The sequence below is a fragment of the Pseudophryne corroboree genome, chromosome 4, assembly GCF_028390025.1.
Source record: "Pseudophryne corroboree isolate aPseCor3 chromosome 4, aPseCor3.hap2, whole genome shotgun sequence".
Classification (NCBI taxonomy): domain Eukaryota; kingdom Metazoa; phylum Chordata; class Amphibia; order Anura; family Myobatrachidae; genus Pseudophryne; species Pseudophryne corroboree.
The window spans coordinates 80,795,721-80,816,914 of record NC_086447.1 but is presented as its reverse complement, the minus strand read 5'-3'; the positions used below and the strand labels follow the sequence as shown (position 1 = coordinate 80,816,914).

The window sequence follows — 21,194 nt, the reverse complement described above, 5'->3', positions numbered from 1 at the left end:
ATTGTGGAATAGTAACCCCGTCCCTGTTGAAGGAGGGGAACTTTTATCACCACCTGCTGGAGGTACAGCTTGTGAATTGCCGCCAGCACTACCTCCCTGTCCTGGGAAGTAGCTGGCAAGGCTGATTTGAGGTAACGGCGAGGGGGAGATGTCTCGAATTCGAGCTTGTATCCCTGAGATACCACTTGTAGAACCCAGGGATCCACCTGTGAGCGAACCCACCGGTCGCTGAAGTTCCGGAGACGGGCCCCCACCGCACCTGGCTCCACCAGTGGAGCCCCAGCGTCATGCGGTGGATTTAGTGGAAGCAGGGGAGGATTTTTGTTCTTGGGAACTGGCTGTATGGTGCAGCTTTTTCCCTCTACCCCTGCCTCTGGGCAGAAAGGATGCGTCTTTAACACGCTTGCCTTTCTGGGGCCGAAAGGACTGTACCTGATAATACGGTGCTTTCTTAGGCTGTGAGGGAACCTGAGGTAAAAATGTCGACTTCCCAGCTGTTGCTGTGGAAACGAGGTCCGAGAGACCATCCCCAAACAATTCCTCACCCTTGTAAGGCAAAACCTCCATGTGCCTTTTAGAATCCGCATCACCTGTCCACTGCCGAGTCCATAATACTCTCCTGGCAGAAATGGACATTGCATTAATTCTAGATGCCAGCCGGCAAATATCCCTCTGTGCATCTCTCATATATAAGATTTCGTCTTTAATATGCTCTATGGTTAGCAATATAGTGTCCCTGTCAAGGGAATCAATGTTATCAGACAGGGAATCAGACCACGCTGCTGCAGTACTGCACATCCATGCGGAAGCAATAGCAGGTCTCAGTATAGTACCTGAGTGTGTATATACAGACTTCAGGATAGCCTCCTGCTTTCTATCCGCAGGCTCCTTTAAGGCGGCCGTATCCTGAGACTGCAGTGCCACCTTTTTTGACAAGCGTGTGAGCGCTTTATCCACCCTCGGGGATGTCTCCCAGCGTAACCTGTCCTCTGGCGGGAAAGGGTACGCCATCAGTAACTTTTTAGAAATCACTAGTTTCTTATCGGGGGAAGCCCACGCTTCTTCACACACTTCATTCAACTCAGCTGATGGGGGAAAAACCACTGGTTGCTTTTTCTCCCCAAACATAATACCCTTTTTAGTGGTACCTGGGTTAATGTCCGAAATGTGCAACACATTTTTCATTGCCGTAATCATGCAACGGATGGCCCTCGTGGAATGTACATTAGCCTCGTCATCGTCGACACTGGAGTCAGACTCCGTTTCGACATCTGTGTCTGCCATCTGAGGTAGCGGGCATTTTTGAGCCCCTGATGGCCTTTGAGACGCCTGGGCAGGCACTGGCTGAAAGCCGGCTGTACCACAGCTGTTATGTCATCGAACCTTTTATGTAAGGAGTTGACACTGTCGTGTAAAACCTTTCACATATCCATCCACTCTGGTGTCGACCCCGCAGGGGGTGACATCACATTTATCGGCACCTGCTCCGCCTCCACATAAGCCTCCTCATCAAACATGTCAACACAGCCGTACCGACACACCGCACACACACAGGGAATGCTCTGACTGAGGACAGGACCCCACAAAGTCCTTTGGGGAGACAGAGAGAGTATGCCAGCACACACCACAGCGCTATATAAACAGGGATTTACACTACACAAAGTGATTTTCCCTATAGCAGCTATATAAATACAGTTTTTTGTGCCTAAATTTAGTGCCCCCCCTCTCTTTTTTACCCTTTGAGCCTGGAAACTGCAGGGGAGAGCCTGGGGAGCTGTCTTCCAGCGGAGCTGTGAAGAGGAAATGGCGCTCTTTTATTAATATTATGGCAGGGGATTTTTGCACATATATAGTTTATTAGACTATATTATGTGCTTTTTGCCAATTTAAGGTACTCTAATTGCAGCCCAGGGCGCCCCCCCCCAGCGCCCTGCACCCATCAGTGACCGGAGTATGTGGTGTGCATAGGGAGCAATGGCGCACAGCTGCAGTGCTGTGCGCTACCTTAATGAAGACCGGAGTCTTCAGCCGCCGATTTCCAGGACGTTCTTCTTGCTTCTGGCTCTGCAAGGGGGACGGCGGCGCGGCTCCGGGACCGGACGACCGAGGCTGGGCCTGTGTTCGATCCCTCTGGAGCTAATGGTGTCCAGTAGCCTAGAAGCCCAAGCTAGCTGCAAGCAGGTAGGTTCGCTTCTCTCCCCTAAGTCCCTCGTAGCAGTGAGTCTGTTGCCAGCAGATCTCACTGAAAATAAAAAACCTAATAAATACTTTCTTTTACTAGAAGCTCAGGAGAGCCCCTAGTGTGCAACCAGCTCGAGCCGGGCACAGATTCTAACTGAGGTCTGGAGGAGGGGCATAGAGGGAGGAGTCAGTGCACACCAGTAGTCCTAATTCTTTCTTAGAGTGCCCAGTCTCCTGCGGAGCCCGTCTATTCCCCATGGTCCTTACGGAGTTCCCAGCATCCACTAGGACGTCAGAGAAATATAATAAATACTTTGTATTCTCATAAAGCTGTCAAGTAAAACAAAGTATCACAGATTGTATAACAAATAATTACCATGCCTGTTTCATAGCTATGTACTGTATAAGTATTGTGCAAGTTTGCAAATGTATATATAAAAAGGCTGATTTGTGTTACATGTGGTCAGGGGTGATGTGTTGCATGCTTTTGTGTTGTGTAGTTGTGTGTCCGCATCGCCACAATATGTAAGGTCGTGCACGCGCAGAACAGCTGGTGCACATGCGCAGACCACTTGGATGTGGCTGTAGCGTGCGAACGTGTGGCTGCGTCCAAGTCTGAATAACCCCCACAGTCTGTAACGTGGCAGTTAGGGGCTGATGGGTTGGTAGTTTATCTCTCACCTCTCCAAGATTTGATACATATCCCCCTTAGAGAATGACATACAATATAAAATTCAAAATGAATGTAGAAACAATCACTACTTTTCCTACTATAATAATAATAATAAATAATAATAATAATAATAATAATAATAATAATAAATTAATGATTACCATGTCCTTTAAGTACATCTTGGAAAAGTGGAACTTTTGATCTTCCAGAAAACTCATCCGCGTGGTTTACCAGGGCATCTTTCACCGTCTCATATCCGGTCAGGACGACCATTTTCTCCTCTCCTAGTTGCACACTGTACACTGAGCCGTACTTCTCAGAAAGCTGCAAAGCAACACACAGTAACATAAGCAGCTGATGTAAGCTATTAGTAAGCACAGTCACTGTTCTATGGTTCTGAGCTGGGCGCAGTTGCAGCCTTCCTTGTGTCGTTTGCTGCAGTCACGCCTGTGACCTCATGCTCATGCTGCTACAAAGCCCTTCCCTGGCATACATCTGTGCATCCGAATGTGCAAGGACTGAGTGTCCGATTGTACCCAGGAAATAACACATGCTAGACATCCCTGATGTACAGTCAGCGCTACATCCCACAGTCTGTGTTGCGCGTAGCTTTCATTTTCTTACCTCACACAGATTTACAAACGTGCTTAAATGGGGAGGCAATCACGTTGCCGGCTGTCAGGATCCCATCGGACAGGATACCGACGCCAGAGTCCCGACACCCAGTGAAATGTGACAGCTGAGCGGATCCCCCACTCGGGTGGTGGTCCATGCCACCACCCGAGGGGGAATAAATTAGTGTGGTGACCAAAGGGTGAGGCCAGCCCCCACAGAGGCTTTGACAGCCACTAGAGACCATGGGGCAGATGTACTAACCCTTAAAGAGTGATAAAGTGGATATATATATAATCAATCAACCAACCGGCTCCTAATTATAATTTTTCAAAAACAGCCTGTAACATGGCAGTTAGATGCTGATTGACTGGTACTATAAGTATCTCTCTCTTTCGTCTATCCTCTTCCATCTTTCCTTCATTCTCCCCTCACTTAATCTATTGTTTCTCCCTATACCCCAATATTAGTCCTATAACTCTCCATGCTCATATTCCCCTGCCCCACCCTCTATCTTCTTTTTGTTGCCCCTGACAGGATACAGGCTGTCTGGGGACTCTTTCCATCCCCCCAGTAGTAGTGCTGGGTCTTATGGAACCAAGGCATGGATACCCTACTGAACTCTGACATTGCCTCTTTTCTTCAGCCTGTTGGTCTTGGAACTTTGAAGCTGCAAAACATGTGCTCTCAGGTTTACATATTTACAGTTGTTTCTTTCCCGTGTCAACCTTGGTGCGAGCAGGATCTATTATATTATATGCGCATTTTTGCTTCTATCTGCTGTGATTTTGTAGGTTAGTCCTTACCTGTGCATTGTTCTACCTACATACAGTATGCCACATTTGTTATTGTAGAGGTGTTATCACGTTGCTACCTATAGTAGTGGCTCATGGGACACATTACATGTCTTGTTTATTCCCCATCTTTTTCATACTTATACTTAACTGTGTGTTACTCTCCTTTACTTGACAAACTTTTTTATTGTTACATATTGGTGGTTACATCTCTGCCTAAAAGGTATTGCCATCTAGTGGTAATTTGGGAGCACTGTACCTCCTTACTTATATTTGCTTTAATGTGGTGATACTATTTAGGATTTCTGGATTTTCTTGGTATTCACCACCATATTACATGAGTCTACACTTGTATGTTGTTATTTTTATCTGGGTATTAACTTTGGTATATTAGTTTCTGCTCCTCTAATCTACAGTAGGTGGTTGGTTGGTTGCCCTAGCCATTAGCCTGTTGCCTTCCTAAATGATAGAACACAGACAGGGAAATTTACTAAGCTCCCGATTCCATTTGAGATTGCCAAAAATGCATCTTGGTGATTTACTAAACACTAAACATGGCAGTGTTGGGCCAATTCAGTGAGATCAGTTCATGTTACTCTGTGTAAAATCCGTACGTGTTTCTCTGTGATCACTGGTCAAACTTAGATCACTGGTGAGACATTACATATTTGTGAATGGACTCTCCTACAAAATGGAGCATTATCATGCTGTGATTTAATATACTAGATATAGCTTGGTATGTATTCTTACTTCCTCTCACCACCTATTAATCCTCCTCCACCTCCACCCCCGAGCTCAAAGTAATATATTATTTTATTTATTAGGTTCTATATCCATTCAAACTGGTATAATTAGAGGTGTATACATTTCATAAAGTTACCCTCACCTCACTCTTTTTGGGCATCTGGTATGTATTGTTGTAGGGAACCATATGCATAACTTGGAAATTGGTACTGTTCATATACTTAGTAGTATAATTTTACCATTTAGATTCTGTACCCCTGAGGAAGTCTCACAAGGGCATTGTGTTTGCGTTTGTGTCGCACTTTGAATCTATGGGGGGGTCATTCCGAGTTGATCGCTAGCTGTTTTCGTTCGCAGCGCAGCAATAAGGTAAAAAAGCGGCACTTCTGCACATGTGTATGGGGCACAATGCGCACGCACGACTTCCTTTTCACAAAAGCCGATGCAATTTCACACAAGGTCTAGCAACGCTTTTCAGTCGCACTGCTGGCCACAGAGTGACTGACAGGAAGTGGGTGTTTCTGGGAGGTAACTGACCGTTTTCTGGGAGTGTGTGTAAAAACGTAGGCGTGTCAGATACAAATGCAGGCATGGCTGGCCGAACGCAGGGCGTGTTTGTGATCTCAAAACAGGAACTAAATAGTCTGAAGTGATCGCAAGCTAGGAGTAGGTCTGGAGCTACTCAGAAACTGCTCGAAAATATTTTAGTGCTGCTGTGCGATCCTTTCGTTCGCACTTCTGCTAAGCTAAGATACACTTCCAGAGGGCGGCGGCTTAGCGTTTGCACGGCTGCTAAAAGCAGCTAGCGAGCGAACAACTCAGAATGAGGGCCTATGCCAACAAAGAAACACACAAAAAACAGAATGTAAACCAGATAAATCCGAAGGCATGTCTCTGCGAAATTGTACAGATGCTCTATACTGTATGGGGTAAATTTACTAAGGTCCCGATTTTGACCGAGATGCCGTTTTTTCATCAAAGTGTCATCTCGGTAATTTACTAAGCAATAATCACGGCAGTGATGAGGGCATTCGTAATTTTATGGAAGTCCAACAAAAAAAATACAAATGAATACACCATCGGTCAAAACGCGGCTGTTTAAGTATGAATCTCGGTAATTTACTAAGAAGTGCAAAGCAAAAAAAAAAACAAACACTGCCGTGAAAAATTACAACTCGTAAAAAAGTGCTAAAAAAAAAACAGACCTGCTTTTTTAATCCGTGATTGTATAGGCATGCAGGGATCCATGAGATCCGTGCATGTATATCAGTGGGAAGGGGTGGGAAAGTGGTTATTTTATTAAAAAAAATTGCGTGGGGTCCCCCCTCCTAAGCATAACCAGCCTCGGGCTCTTTGAGCCGATCCTGGTTGCAGAAATATGGTGAAAAAATTGACAGGGGTTCCCCCATATTTAAGCAACCAGCATCGGGCTCTGCGCCTGGTCCTGGTTCCAAAAATACGGGGGACAAAAAGAGTAGGGGTCCCCCGTATTTTTAAAACCAGCACCGGGCTCCACTAGCTGGACAGATAATGCCACAGCCGGGGGTCACTTATATAGTGCCCTGCGGCCGTGGCATCAAATATCCAACTAGTCACCCCTGGCCGGGGTACCCTGGGGGAGTGGGGACCCCTTCAATCAAGGGGTCCCCCCCCCAGCCACCCAAGGGCCAGGGGTGAAGCCTGAGGCTGTCCCCCCCCCATCCAATGGGCTGCGGATGGGGGGGCTGATAGCCTTTTGTGATAATGAAAAGATATTGTTTTTAGTAGCAGTACTACAAGTCCCAGCAAGCCTCCCCCGCATGCTGGTACTTGGAGAACCACAAGTACCAGCATGCGGCGGAAAAACGGGCCCGCTGGTACCTGTAGTACTATTACTAAAAAAATACCCCAAAAAAGACAAGACACACACACCGTGAAAGTAAAGATTTATTACATACATGCACACAAACATACATACATACTTACCTTATGTTCACACGCAGGTCGGTCCTCTTCTCCAGTAGAATCCAAGGGGTACCTGTTGAATAAATTCTACTCACCAGATCCAGGGTCCCAGGGTCCGCGGGGCAACCATTTGTAATCCAGGTACTTGAATAAAATAACAAAACGGAGAGCCGAGCCACGCACTGAAAGGGGCCCCATGTTTTCACATGGGACTCCTTTCCCCGAATGCCAGAAACCCACTCTGACTGATGTCTAAGTGGGTTTCTTCAGCCAATCAGGGAGCGCTACGTTGTAGCACCCTCCTGATCGGCTGTGTGCTCCTGTACTGTCTGACAGGCGGCACACGGCAGTGTTACAATGTAGCGCCTATGCGCTCCATTGTATCCAATGGTGGGAACTTTCTGCCCTGCGGTTGACCTAAAGTGACGTCACCGCTGAGCAGAAAGTTCACACCATTGGTTACAATGGAGCGCATAGGCGCTACATTGTAACACTGCCGTGTGCCGCCTGTCACTCAGTACAGGAGCACACAGCCGATCAGGAGAGTGCTACAACGTGGCGCTCCCTGATTGGCTGAAGAAACCCACTTAGACAGAAGTCAGAGTGGGTTTCTGGCATTCGGGGAAAGGAGTCCCATGTGAAAACATGGGGCCCCTTTCAGTTCGTGGCTCGGGTATCCGTTTTGTTATTTTATTCAAGTACGTGGATTACAAATGGATGCTACGAGGAGCCTGGGACCCTGGATCTGGTGAGTAGAATTTATTCAACAGGTACCCCTTGGATTCTACTGGAGAAGAGGACAGACCCTCGTGTGAACATAAGGTAAGTATGTATGTATGTTTGTGTGGATGGATGCAATAAAACTTTACTTTCAAGGTGTGTGTGTGTATTGTCTTTTTTGGGGTATTTTTTTAGTAGTAGTACTACTACAGGTACCAGCGGGCCCGTTTTTCCGCCGCATGCTGGTACTTGTGGTTCTCCAAGTACCAGCATGCGGGGGAGGCTTGCTGGGCCTTGTAGTACTGCTACTAAAAACAATATCTTTTCATTATCACAAAAGGCTATCAGCCCCCCCATCCGCAGCCCATTGGATGGGGGGGGGACAGCCTCGGGCTTCACCCCTGGCCCTTGGGTGGCTGGGGGGGGGAACCCTTGATTGAAGGGGTCCCCACTCCCCCAGGGTACCCCGGCCAGGGGTGACTAGTTGGATTTTTGATGCCACAGCCGCAGGGCACTATATAAAAGTGACCCCCGGCTGTGGCATTATCTGTCCAGCTAGTGGAGCCCGGTGCTGGTTTTAAAAATACGGGGGACCCCTACTCTTTTTGTCCCCCGTATTTTTGGAACCAGGACCAGGCGCAGAGCCCGATGCTGGTTGCTTAAATATGGGGGAACCCCTGTCATTTTCCCCCCAATATTTCTGCAACCAGGATCGGCTCAAAGAGCCCGAGGCTGGTTATGCTTAGGAAGGGGGACCCCACGCAATTTTTTTTAATGATTTTACACTGTTTAATTTAAAAAAAAAAAAAAAAATGAACCCCAGCACGGATCACACAGATCCGGCCGAGATTCATTTTTAAAAAGTCGGCAGTGTTTTGCTAATCACTGCCGTTAAAAACTGGAAAAAAAAACGAATGACATCGACATAGGAAAACCCGAAAAGGCAAAATACGGCAGCTTAGTAAATTAGTCGTAATAAATTCAAAAAGTTGCAGTTTTACACTTTCGATGTCATTCGTGATTGAACTTTGACCTGAAACGGGAAAATACGAATCTTAGTAAATTTACCCCTATGTCTTACTTTATGAATACGTTTTACTGAAATATAATTGTTAATTGTATTATTTTATGTTTATCTCTAAATGATTAATGCACTGTAATATTGGAACAGAACCATTTATTTAGTGCCCTCAGATCCGTTTTGATATATATACTGTATATACAGGTTGAGAATCCTTTAACCAAAATCCCACATTTTTGGATGCCCTACTGAGATAATGACATGTATATTATATATTATGTGTATATATATATAGATATATTATACAGCTATATAATATAATATATAGATGTATGTGTCATTATCTCAGTAGGGGAACCAAAAATGTGTGATTTTGAAAAAGGGATACTCAACCTGCGTGTGTATGTGTATGTGTATGTGTATGTGTATATATATATATATATATATATATATATATATATATATATATATATATATATATATATATATATATATATATATATATATATATATATAATATGAGAAAGATGTCTGGCACTCCCCCGTGGGCTACTTGAGCGAGGCTCCTGCTCCGGTGCCCTCCTAACAGGCTGTGCAGTCTGTATATACAATGTAACAAAGAAGAGGCGGCACTCTGGAGACTGTAGATAAACGGTGAACGTTGTCAAGTGAGACTTTATCAACGTTCCGGGGTACAAGCCCCCGTCTTCAGGACACACTTGTGTCGATTGAATTATCTTCTCTAAGCTGTACTGATAAGTATGAATTAAAGTCAATGTCTTTTTAAGTGCAAAAAATATGGTGAGTGCCCCCTTACTTTGGCTTTATTATATATATATATATATATATATATATATATATATATATATATATATATATATATATATATATATATATATATATATATATATATATAATAAAAAGTTCTTTACAGATGTCATACAGTATGGATTTTGGGTGTGGTATGGAAGGTAGATAGTAGCTAGGTCAACAGTGTCTAGGTCAACCACTATTGGTCGACTGTAACTAGGTCAACAGGGATGCTAGGTCGACAGGGTCTCTAGGTCGACATGTGCTAGGTCGACAGGTCAAAAGGTCGACATGAGTTTTTTATGTTTTTTGTGTCGTTTTCTTCGTAGAGTGACCGGGAACCCCAATTAGTGCACCGTGTTCACTCGCCATGCTTTGTGCAGGGTTACCGTTCCCAATTGTAGTCCACATGGATCGTTAAGTATGTAAAGGTTAAAAAAAAAGAAAAAAATTGTGAAAAATTCATGTCGACCTTTTGACCTGTCGACCTAGAGACCCTGTTGACCTAGAAACCCTGTCGACCTAGTTACTGTCAATCAATAGTGGTCGACCTGGATAGTGTCGACCTAGTCACTGTCGACCTAGAGACCGGATCCCATGGATTTGTACATGGACAAGTGGACGTGAATGGCTACGTGTAGTGTAGGTAAGTATATGGAAGTGAGTGTGCATGTATTTTATTAAAGTTTTACTGTGTAAGGTGTGCGTGTCTTGCCTTTATTTTAATATTACTTTTACAGTAGAACTACAGGCACCAGCGGGCCCTTAAATACCCCGTTTGCTGGTACTTGTGGTTTGCCAAGTACCAGCATGCAGGGGAGGTTTGCTGGAACCTATATTTCATTTTATCTGAATTTTACTTAATGGCTATCAGCCTTACACCTACCGGCAATGGCTGCTGCGGACCCGGGCTTCAGCCCTGGACCTTTGGTGCCTGGAGGGGGGCTTTATTGGGGGATCTCCACTACCCCAGGGAACCCTGGCCAGGGCTGACTAGTTGTGGGGGTAAGGCCACAGCCGCGGGGACCTGTATAAAAGTGTCCCCCAGCTATGGCATTATCTTCATCACTAGTGGAGCCTGGTGCTGGTTTAAAAAATACGGGGGACCCCTACGTCCTTTCCCCCCATATTTTTAGAACCAGGACCGGTCCAAGAGCCCGGTGCTGGTTCTAAAAATACTGGTGGACCCCTACGCATTTTCTCCCCAGTCTTTTAAGCACAAGGACTGGCTCAAAGAGCCCGGGGCTGGTTATATGTAGGAGGGGGGAAACCCTACGCAATTTATTTTTCTGTTTTTGTTTTTTTTAACTGTTTCGGACACTTTACACAATGAAGCCCTGCATGGATCTCAATGATCTCAATGATCCAGCCAGGCTTCACAATGAAGCCCTGCATGGATCTCAATGATCCAGCCAGGCTTCATTGTGTCATAATCGGCAGTGTTTTATAAAACTCCCCTGTAAAACACTACTCTAGATTATGAATGACATTGTCATCGGGAAACTCAACCCTACTATAATTTTCTGTTAATGCCTACCCTATACTACTCTTGCCCAGGTTGTCAATCCAGAAGGTCACTATATCATATTATACTGTAGGTGGAAATGTATAATACTAAAACATTCTGATTAATGTTTATGCCCCAAATTATGTATTTACAGTACAACCTTTTTAAATCACTTCCATCAGATTACAACTCACCAACTTTCCTATACTGGTTGCAGGAGATTTCACCACAGTTGACAATCCCACCTTAGATAAATTACACTCTTCACAATGGTTAATCCTCCCCTCTGGGCAGAGCTGTTTCTTGCAGCAGGCGAGGCTGCTCTTGGTGGCTCTCTTGGTGCTCCTTCTCCTCCCCATCATTACTATTAAGCTCCAGGGGCGGAGTTTCGTGTAATGACACGTTTGTGTCGTGAAATCACAACGCAAACGCGTCATTTCGTGAAACTCCACCCCCAGCGGAGTAGTAATGACGGGGAAGAGGGGGAGCCAGGACACGGCCAGGACACTCACTGACAAACAGGCTGGTGGACAGGAGGAGATTACAATGAGGAAGGGAGATGATGGCAGGCAGGCGGCCAGGCACCAAATAGAACTACACAGCCCTGGCAACTAGCATACACAGCCCTGGCAACTGGCATTACACTGTGTAATGCCAGTTGCCAGGGCTGTGTAATGCCAGTTACCAGGGCTGTGTAATTTGTAATGCCTGGCAACTGGCATTACACAGCCATGACTACGATCATGAAACCCATCCCAGAGCATGAAACCCCTGGCAACCAGCATGGATCCCAGGGCATGAAACCCCTGGCAACCAGCATGGATCCCAGGGCATGAAACCCCTGGCAACCAGCAAGGATCCCAGAGCATGAAACCCCTGGCAACCAGCATGACACCCAGTGTGTGAAACCCTTGGCAACGAGCAGGTAATTTAAAAGTAATTACAAGCTTTACTGTAGGACATAATGTATCAAGGGCATTGCTGTGTGTGGCATAATATGGTGCAGGGGGCATTACTGCGTGGGGATTAATATGGTGGAACTTATTTTTTTTCCTGTGGTGGCCGTGATCTGTTGGTGCAGGGTCAAAAACTGGGGTGTAAGGTAGTCTTTTCAGGCAAGACCATGCCCATTTTAGCACGGCCACACCGGGTGCGCGCAAATTTGTATTTTCTATATCTATGGGGGGGGGCCACATTTTTTTATGTCAAGGGGGGGCACACATTTTTAAATCTCGCACTGGGAGCCAAATTGGCTGGAAACAGCCCTGCCTCCGGGAGACATATTCATGCGTTCAGGACACACAACCAATTGACTGCCGCCTGCGGATTTTTCTCCCTACTGATAAATCCTACACTTTTAATTCAGCGCGTCTGCATTGGGGAGGCTCTATTTCTATACAATTGCCAGATCCAAAAGCTTTGTGGATCCGGTTCGTTTTTTTTTTAGAAGCTGGCTGGACTATTTCTTTAAATAAGAGTCGAGCAGGATGAATAATAGTCTTTTTCATAGGTTTATTCAAACAAGGAAAAATCACCCTCTGCAGCAGGCATAAGACAGAGTGGGTTATCCAGAAGAACAAACCCTCGGGAAGTCAATACCATGATCCAGTTGAAGGAATCACTCCAGGAGGGTTGGTAACTGGAGATCTCAAGCAATGAGAGGTTTTAGGCAGACGAGCACATAGTTGCCACACTGCTTCAGTGTGAGCAGAGACGTTGCACCAACACCTGCAAAGCCAAAACTGACCAGTTTAATACCTGCTGATTGATGCTGATTGGCCTGAGACCACCCACAGCCTCCAGAGCAGCTGATTGGCCTCCTCAGTCACATGACTAAAATCCAAGATGGCAGCACCCATGTGCCGATGCCACAGCACTCCCGCAATCAGCAAAGCCCAGCTGCATGTTGCTGCGAGTTCCTAACAGCCTGCCAGCCCCCAGCACCCCACTCCTGGGAGGACCCCACCATAAGGACCGGACGGGTAAGTCCCAATGCTCCTGGAGCACTGGTCCCTGGAGCATGACAACAATGGTCCAGGTTGAATCTTCAATATCTGAGGAATAGACTTCCCAAAAACCTTTTCCACATTTTAATATATTACTAGTGTGGTAAAAAAACCTGGTAAAGGAATTGAAGGGTTGGAGCTATCGTGTGCTCTCTCTCCTTGGTAGGGCCAATCTCATTAAGTTGATATTCTTCCCTAAAATAATGTACTTACTTCAGTCTCTTCCTATTTTCCTGACTTAAAATGAGACTAACCACATTAACTCTCTGCTCCTTAACTTTATTTGGAAGGGTGATTATGCTAGAATTAGTCTCCACAAGTTATATCAACAGGGGTATCAACTTCCCCAATGTCTCCAATTGTAACCTCACAGCCATATTATGTTACTGGCGTGACTGGCTGACTGACTGACACTGTCCTCTGGCCAAGAGTCCAGCAGCCTGATGCCCGAGGTTCTATGTGCCCCTGGTGCTGCCTGAGCCAGGGGTGCCTGAAAATTGCACTAATGAAGGACTGCACCTCTGTACTAGTAAGGCACTTTTGCACAATGTGCTTCTTTTCAGATTACACAATTTTTCCTTTGCCCTAGACTTTTGGCCAGTGCAAGGATAAAAAAAAAATCATTGTGTCACATGTTTTTGTGGGGTTTGGGTGTTGACCTTATAGGCCGCCCTCTCCCCTAGTCTACTAAGGCTTTCTCCTGGTGGGGAGAGCCAAAAAATCCATTCCCCATGGGAAAGCTTTGGCCAGCTCTATGGATAAAGGGGACATTTCAAGCTTTATGGTGGAGGAAAGCCTGAAGACCTTTTCCCCCTAAGGAGCATTTTGGCTCCAGGGGTTAGGGATTAGAGGGGTCCCCACAAGTTTTGGTAAAGAGGGAACCAAAGGTTCCCTTTTCCCCTCAATGGGGCCTTGTGTGTATGAGGGAACGGGGAGAAACGAGGCCCTTCTCCTTTTGGAGAGGGTCCAAAGACCCAGCCCCCCAGGACAGTGTTTATACTGCACTGGATGAATTGGAGCACACTACTTGGGTTTAAAACAAACAACAACTGACCTAATAAAACTGATACATATATACAGTACACTTGTTTTAAACATCCCCTGAGCCTTAATAGTTTTCTCCACTAAAATAACCAGGAAATTCCCTTGGACAGCTGAGACAATCCACTATTGTAGAGTACTCGTAAACCTTGGCACCTTCTTTGCTATAAGGTCAACTTGAATTCCCACAAATCCCTTCTTTCATAATTTCTAAACAACCCATACTTTTAGGAGGGCATGGCTATTTAATTAATTACATCTACTTATAAGGCCGTCAACATGACGGACACCAAGGCCGGATTATATTAGGACAGCGGTCGCTACTCACACAGGAGCTGCCGGGTTTCTGGAAGTCCTGCTGCTGGAAGCCGGGGCTCTGTCATGCTAAGTTTCAATGTGTGTGTTTGACTGTGTAGCATTAACCTTTTATAAATATAGATGCTGTATATCTGTAATGGGCAGACTATAATGATGTCTCACAATCCAAAACCAAAAGGCATATACAGCGCTGTTCCTAAAAAGTTTCCCACAGCTTTTGGGATATTTCTATTCCCATATAATCTGTTCAAATATAAACAGGTTATTCTCCATGCACTGTTTCCTTGTACAGAGTGCCAAAAAACATTAAAATCTTAACGTCACTCTACAGCGCAGGCGAAATCTACACAGCAGGATACAGATATAAAGTTTTCCAGAATTCCAGTCTATAATTATTCCATATAATCCAGATGAGGATATGATAAAAAGTAAAACTTGTTTATTTAAAAAGACATTAAAAAGAAATTTCCTCCTAGCGGGATACAGTAGAGATTTGCATTACATCTCGGCTGTATACAATATCCGGGGAATTACCTCACTGGACCCCTGGGACGCCTGAAGTCCTGCGGTGTTCCCTTTCCACTGGGAGTTGCTTTACCCATGGTCTTTAAATATGTATTCACCGCTGGCTGTCTTCCGGTCTCCAAACCCCGAGCACTGATGCGTGCCGCCGATAATCCCGCTCAAGGTAGTGGAGAGCTGGGCTGGACCCAGGTACTTTTCAGGGGATGCGGCCTGATCACAGGAGGTGTGGTTATGCACCCTTAGAAAAAATACTTACCTTTCCGGCGTCCATCGTTGGCCGTGAGTGGGCCCCCTCCTCTCCTGTAGCCGGCTCCTAGCACACTGAGCACTAGAGACTCTGGCACAGTGCCAGAGACTACAGCGCATGTGCAGGACTCCGAAACAATGGCGCAGTGGCCATTTTTCGGAAGTCCTTCACATGCGCTGTACACTCTGGCACTGTGCCAGAGTCTCAGTGCTCAGAGCGCTAACAGCGGCGCTGTCGGCTACGGGAGAGGAGGGGGCTCACACACGGAGTCTCTGCACATGGGTCCCTTCCTCTCTAGAGATTACTCTGGCATTGGGACAACTGCACTTTTAACTGAAAAATTCTTTAGGTTAGGTGCCCATTAATATATAACTTTGGGTTTATCAGGTATTATTTTTTCCAAAATTGGATCAGTTTTTAGGATTTTCCAGTGTTTCCTCAATGCCGTCTCAACATTCTTATATTTATTATAATATGTAGTCACAAACGAGATGAAAAATTCTGTAGCAGTGTCTCTCTCTCGATCTCTCGATCTTACTTACGCTCTCTAAAGTATTTTCTAAGCCTTTCAAATCATACCCCTTTTTTAAGGAATTCATTTTTCATCACCTGCTTGCTCTTTATAGAAAATATTCTCCGTGCAATTGCTCTTCAAATGGCTAAATTGACTCTCCGGGAACCCCTCCACCCAGTTGGGGTGATGACTACAATCTCTGCCGATAAAGGAATTACTATCCGTTGGATTGGTGTAATTTTGTGTGCAGATGGTTAAATCTTTTATATACAAATCTAAGAAATCCATTTCTCTTACATCCTAGAGGATACTGGGGACCACATTAGGAGACGGGTCCACTAGGAGCCTTGGGCACTTTAAGAAATTAATAGTGTGCACTGGCTCCTCCCTCTATGCCCCTCCCACCAGACTCGGTTTAGAAAATGTGCCCGGAGAAGCTGGTCACGCTTGGGAAGCTCCTGAAGAGTTTTCTGCATTTATTTTCTAATTTTTTTTCAGGCAGGTCTGGTTGGCACCAGACTACCTGCTTCGTGGGACTTAGGGGCGGAGGAACGGCCCAACATCCTTAGGGTTAATGGTCCCGTTCCCTGCTGACAGGACACTGAGCTCCTGAGGGTCCTATTCGCAAGCCCCATCATGTAGCACGCCGCCTCCCCTAACAGAGCCTGAAGTAAGAAGAGTGGTGAGTAAGTGGCTGGCGCCCCGGTTAGCGGGTCGCCGGTTGTAATGGTGGCACAAGGGTAGGAGCGCAGCACCGACAAGCAGGCTGCAGCTTCAGGCTTCAGACACATGCAGGGTGCTGCGTGGTCCGCTGTGAGGGGCGAGCTGAAGCCAATAACTATAATACCCACACTGGCAGTACATCTTACAGGGGTTTTAACCCACTGTAGAGCAGAAATATTACCTCAGCCAGTATAAAAACCGGGAAGACCGCGCGCCATTACGGGGGCGGGGCTTCACTTTGAGCGGATCCAGCAGCTCACCAGCGCCATTTTCCCTCTGCAGCTATAAACAGAAAGGCTGTAAGGCAAGTGCTGCTCCTCCACAAAGACTCCAGATCACCTCAGCGGTACCAGGGGTCATAGCAAGGGGGGGGGGGAGCAATAATAGTATACTAAACTTGGAAATTAGCTATAGGGGCATGGTGTGGCTGGCTCCATCATACTCTGTGTCTCCTTAGAGGGCTCTGTATGGGTTAACTATGCTTTTAACCTATTGTCCTGTGTGTGGGGGTTCTTTCACATTTTACTATGTCAAAGGAGTGTGTCTCATGCACGGCAGAGTGTTTTTCTTCTCCAGGGGGATCACTACAATGTACTCAGGGTAGTACACATTCTCTGACTAGTGGATCCGAACCAGCATGGTTGGATTCTCTAAAAGGGATGATCTCAGATATTTCTAATAAATTGTCCCATACTGAGAAAGAGATGCAACAGTTAAGACAGTCCATGGATGACCTGATGAATAGAGATTCACGTCCCATGCCAGTGTCTCATACCCCTGCCATTTGTCCACAAAAGCGTACTCTGGCCCAAATCCTGCAGACTGACACTGATGATGATGATGATGATGTGTCAGACCCAGAGGAGGGTGAGGTGGACTTAGGTGGGAGAGATGCAGCCCTGTCACAAGAAATACAAGCCCTGATAGAAGCTTTTAGGGAGGTCCTGCCCATCAAGGATGACACAGTGACAGGAGAGGATGAGGAATCTTATTTTTCTGTGAAAAAGAAATCCTCTGTTACTTTCCCTGCATCTCGGGAATTAATTACCTATTTGTGGAAATGGGTTAATCCTGACAAGAAGTTTCAGATCCCTAAAAAGTTAATTACATCCTTCCCTTTTCCTCAGGATGATAGGAAAAAATTGGAAAATCCACCGATTGTTGATGCATCGGCATCTTGATTGTCACACAAGATAGTCTTGCCTGTCCCGGGGGCAGCCTCCTTAAAAGACGCAGCTGACCTCAAGATTGAGACCACTCTCAAATCTATGTACACAGCTGCGGGAGTAGCCCAGAGACCTACTATAGCTTGTGCTTGGATCACAAGAGCCATTGCAAAATGGTCAGGTAACCTACTGGAGGGTTGAAGTTCCTTATCCAGGGGGGAGATTCTTTTACTCTTACACTATATACATGACTCTGCAAGTTTTATGGTTGAGGCTTGCTAAATGCACGCACCATGGCCATGGTAGTGTCAGCACGCAGGGGCTTATGGCTACGTCAGTGGACTGCGGATGCGGATTCCAGAAAAGGTGTGGAAAACCTACTATTCACAGGTGAAGTCCTGTTTGGCGATGAACTGGATACGTGGATATCCAAGGCTACGGCAGGTAAGTCTACATACCTTCCTTCCACAGTTCCTCCTCCTAGGAAGACCTACTCGGCTCCTACTCTGCAGTCCTTTCGGACAGCATCATTTAAAAACAAGACCAAAGATTCTTCTACAACCTTCAAAGGATATAGAAGTAAACCCAAGAAACCAGCGACTGCAGGTTCACAGGAACAGCACTCAGGTTCTGCTTCCTCTAAGCCTTCATCTTGACGGTGGACCGCACTGCCTGGAAGACAGGCAGGTGGGAGCCCGTTTAAGAGATTTCAGTCACATCTGGGCGACATCATGCCAGGATCCCTGGGTCATTGAGCTTATCACTCAGGGTTACAGACTAGAGTTTCAGGAACTCCCACCTTACAGATTCTTCAAATCAGGCTTACCAGCTGCTCCAGAGGCAGATATAATTTTACAGGACGCAATCCTAAAACTGGTACAGACTCGGGTCATTGTTCCAGTTCCACCTCAGCTGCAGAACAAAGGTTATTATTCCAACCTGTTTGTAGTGCCGAAGCCAGACGGTTCGGTGAGACCCATTTTAAACCTCAAGTCTTTGAACCCGTATTTACGGGTGTTCAAATTCAAGATGGAGTCTCTGAGAGTGGTGAACTCAGGTCTGGAGGAAGGTGAATTCTTGGTGTCTCTGGATATCAAGGATGCGTACCTTCATATTCCAATCTGGCAACCTCATCAGGCTTATCTAAGGTTTGCATTACAGGACTGTCACTACCAGTTCCAGGCATTGCCATTTGGCCTCTCCACGGCACCAAGGGTGTTCACCAAGGTAATGGCAGAGATGATGTATCTCCTCCGCAAACAGGGAGTGAACATAATTCCATACCTGGACGACTTGCTGATCAAGGCCCCATCCAGGGAGAGGTTGTTGGACAACATTGCCCTCTCAACTCGACTACTCCGGCATCATAGGTGGATTCTGAACCTGACAAAATCTCACTTGGAACCAACATGGTGGCTTCCGTTCCTGGGGATGATACTGGATACGGAGGCACAGAAGGTATTCCTTCCATTGGAAAAGGCATTGGTAATCCAGTCCATGGTGCGTGATGTCTTGAAACCAACCCGGATATCGGTGCATCTCTGCATTCGCCTTCTGGGGAAGATGGTAGCCGCCTACGAGGCACTACAGTACGGAAGGTTTCACGCAAAGCCCTTCCAGCTGGATCTGTTGGACAAATGGTCTGGATCACATCTCCACATGCACCAGATATGTCTGTCGCCAAGAGCCAGGGTTTCTCTTCTGTGGTGGCTTCAGACTTCTCACCTGGCCGAGGGCCGAAGGTTTGGGATTCAAAATTGGATTCTGCTAACCACAGACGCAAGCCTCAGAAGTTGGGGAGCAGTCATTCAGGGGGAACAGTTCCAAGGAAAATGGTCAAGTCAGGAAGCCATTCTTCCGATCAACTTTCTGGAACTGAGGGTCATATACAACGCCCTTCTACAGGCATCACATCTTCAAGATCAAGCCATTCAAGTTCAGTCGGACAATGTGACGGCAGTAACGTACATAAACTGACAAGGCGGAATGAAGAGCAGAGCAGCAATGTCAGAGGTGATAAGAATTCTCCTCTGGGCAGAAAGACACGTAGTGGCATCGTCGGCAATCTTCATTCCAGGAGTAGTCAACTGGGAAGCAGACTTCCTCAGCAGACACGACCTCCACCCAGTAGAGTGGGGCCTCCACCCGGAGGTGTTCGGGTGCTTGACACATCAGTGGGGCATCCCACAAATCGACATGATGGCCTCTCGTCGTAACAAGAAGCTCCAGCGGTATTGTTCCTGGTCGAGGGACCCACAGGCAGTGGCGGTGGATACTCTGGCGTCCCCATGGATCTACCAGATGGTGTATGTGTTTCCGCCACTGCCATTGATCCCAAAGATTCTCAAAAGAATAAAAAGGGAAAGGGTTCAAGCAATTCTCATTGCTCCGGACTGACCAAGACGGGCTTAGTACACGGATCTACTGGACTTGTTCCTGGAGGATCCGTGGCCTCTACCTCTCCCGAGAGGATCTCCTGCAACAGGGGCCATTCGTCTACCAAGACTTACCATGGCTATGTTTGACGGCATGGAAGTTGAGCATCAAATTCTAGCCCGTAAAGGAATCCCGGATAAGGTTATTCTGACTTTGATCCAAGCCAGAAAAGGGGTAACGTCTAAGCATTACCACCGTGTTTGGAGAAATACGTTTCTTGGTATGAGCACAGGAAATTTCCTACAGTGGAATTTCAACTAGGACTTTTTCTGCAGTCAGGTGTGGATGTAGGCCTACACCTGGGCTCCATAAAAGTCCATATTTCGGCCTTGTCCATTTTCTTCCAGAAACAATTGGCTTCCCTCCCTGAGGCTCAGACGTTCTTGAAGGGTGTTCTGCACATTCAACCACCCTTTGTGCTTCCCACGGCACCTTGGGATCTCAACATGGTGTTGCAGTTCCTCCAATCGGACTGGTTTGAGCACTTACAGGAGGTGGACATAAAGTTTCTTACGTGGAAGACCGTTACACTGTTGGCCCTGGCTTCAGCCAAGTGGGTGTCGGAACTGGGGGCATTGTCTCACAAAAGCCCCTATTTGATTTTTCATGAGGATCGAGCTGAACTCGGAACTCGTCAGCAATTTCTTCCAAAGGTGGTGTCTGCATTTCATATCAACCAACCTATTGTGGTTCCAGTGGTTACCAACACCTCCTCTACCTCAAAGTCCCTAGATGTTGTTAGGGCTTTGAAGGTGTATGTAAAGCGAACAGCTCGTCACGGAAAATCGGACTCGCTGTTTGTTCTTTATGACCCCAATAAAATTGGGTGTCCTGCTTCAAAGCACACAATTGCACGCTGAATCAGGCTTGCTATCCAGTATGCTTATTCCACTGCAGGTTTTCTATGTCCAAAATCTGTACAGGCCCACTCTACTAGGTCAGTGGGTTCTTCCTTGGCGGCTGCCAGGGGTGTCTCGGCTTAGCTGCTCGGCAGAGCTGTAACTTGTTCGGGTTTGAACACGTTTGCCAAGTTATACAAGTTCGATACTTTGTCCGCTGAGGACCTCCAATTTGATCAATCAGTTCTGCAGGAACCTCTGCACTCTCCTGCCCGGTTTGGGAGCTTTGGTACATCCCCATGGTACTAATGTGGACCCCAGTATCCTCTAGGACGTAAGAGATACTGGGCACCCGCCCGGTGCTTCGTGGTTT

The 21,194-nt window shown here is 46.4% G+C and overlaps 1 protein-coding gene across 5 annotated transcripts in view; it reads right to left on the bottom strand.

The window, feature by feature from the left end:
- LOC134908936 (cytochrome P450 2K6-like) overlaps positions 1-21,194 on the bottom strand; it is a 90,770-nt gene that overhangs the window by 60,581 nt on the left and 8,995 nt on the right. For all 5 annotated transcript variants that reach the window (XM_063915199.1, XM_063915195.1, XM_063915197.1 and 2 more), the window contains exon 4: positions 3,016-3,178. In XM_063915199.1, the coding sequence (XP_063771269.1) occupies positions 3,016-3,178 (163 nt within the window). The remainder of the gene's footprint in view (positions 1-3,015; positions 3,179-21,194) is intronic.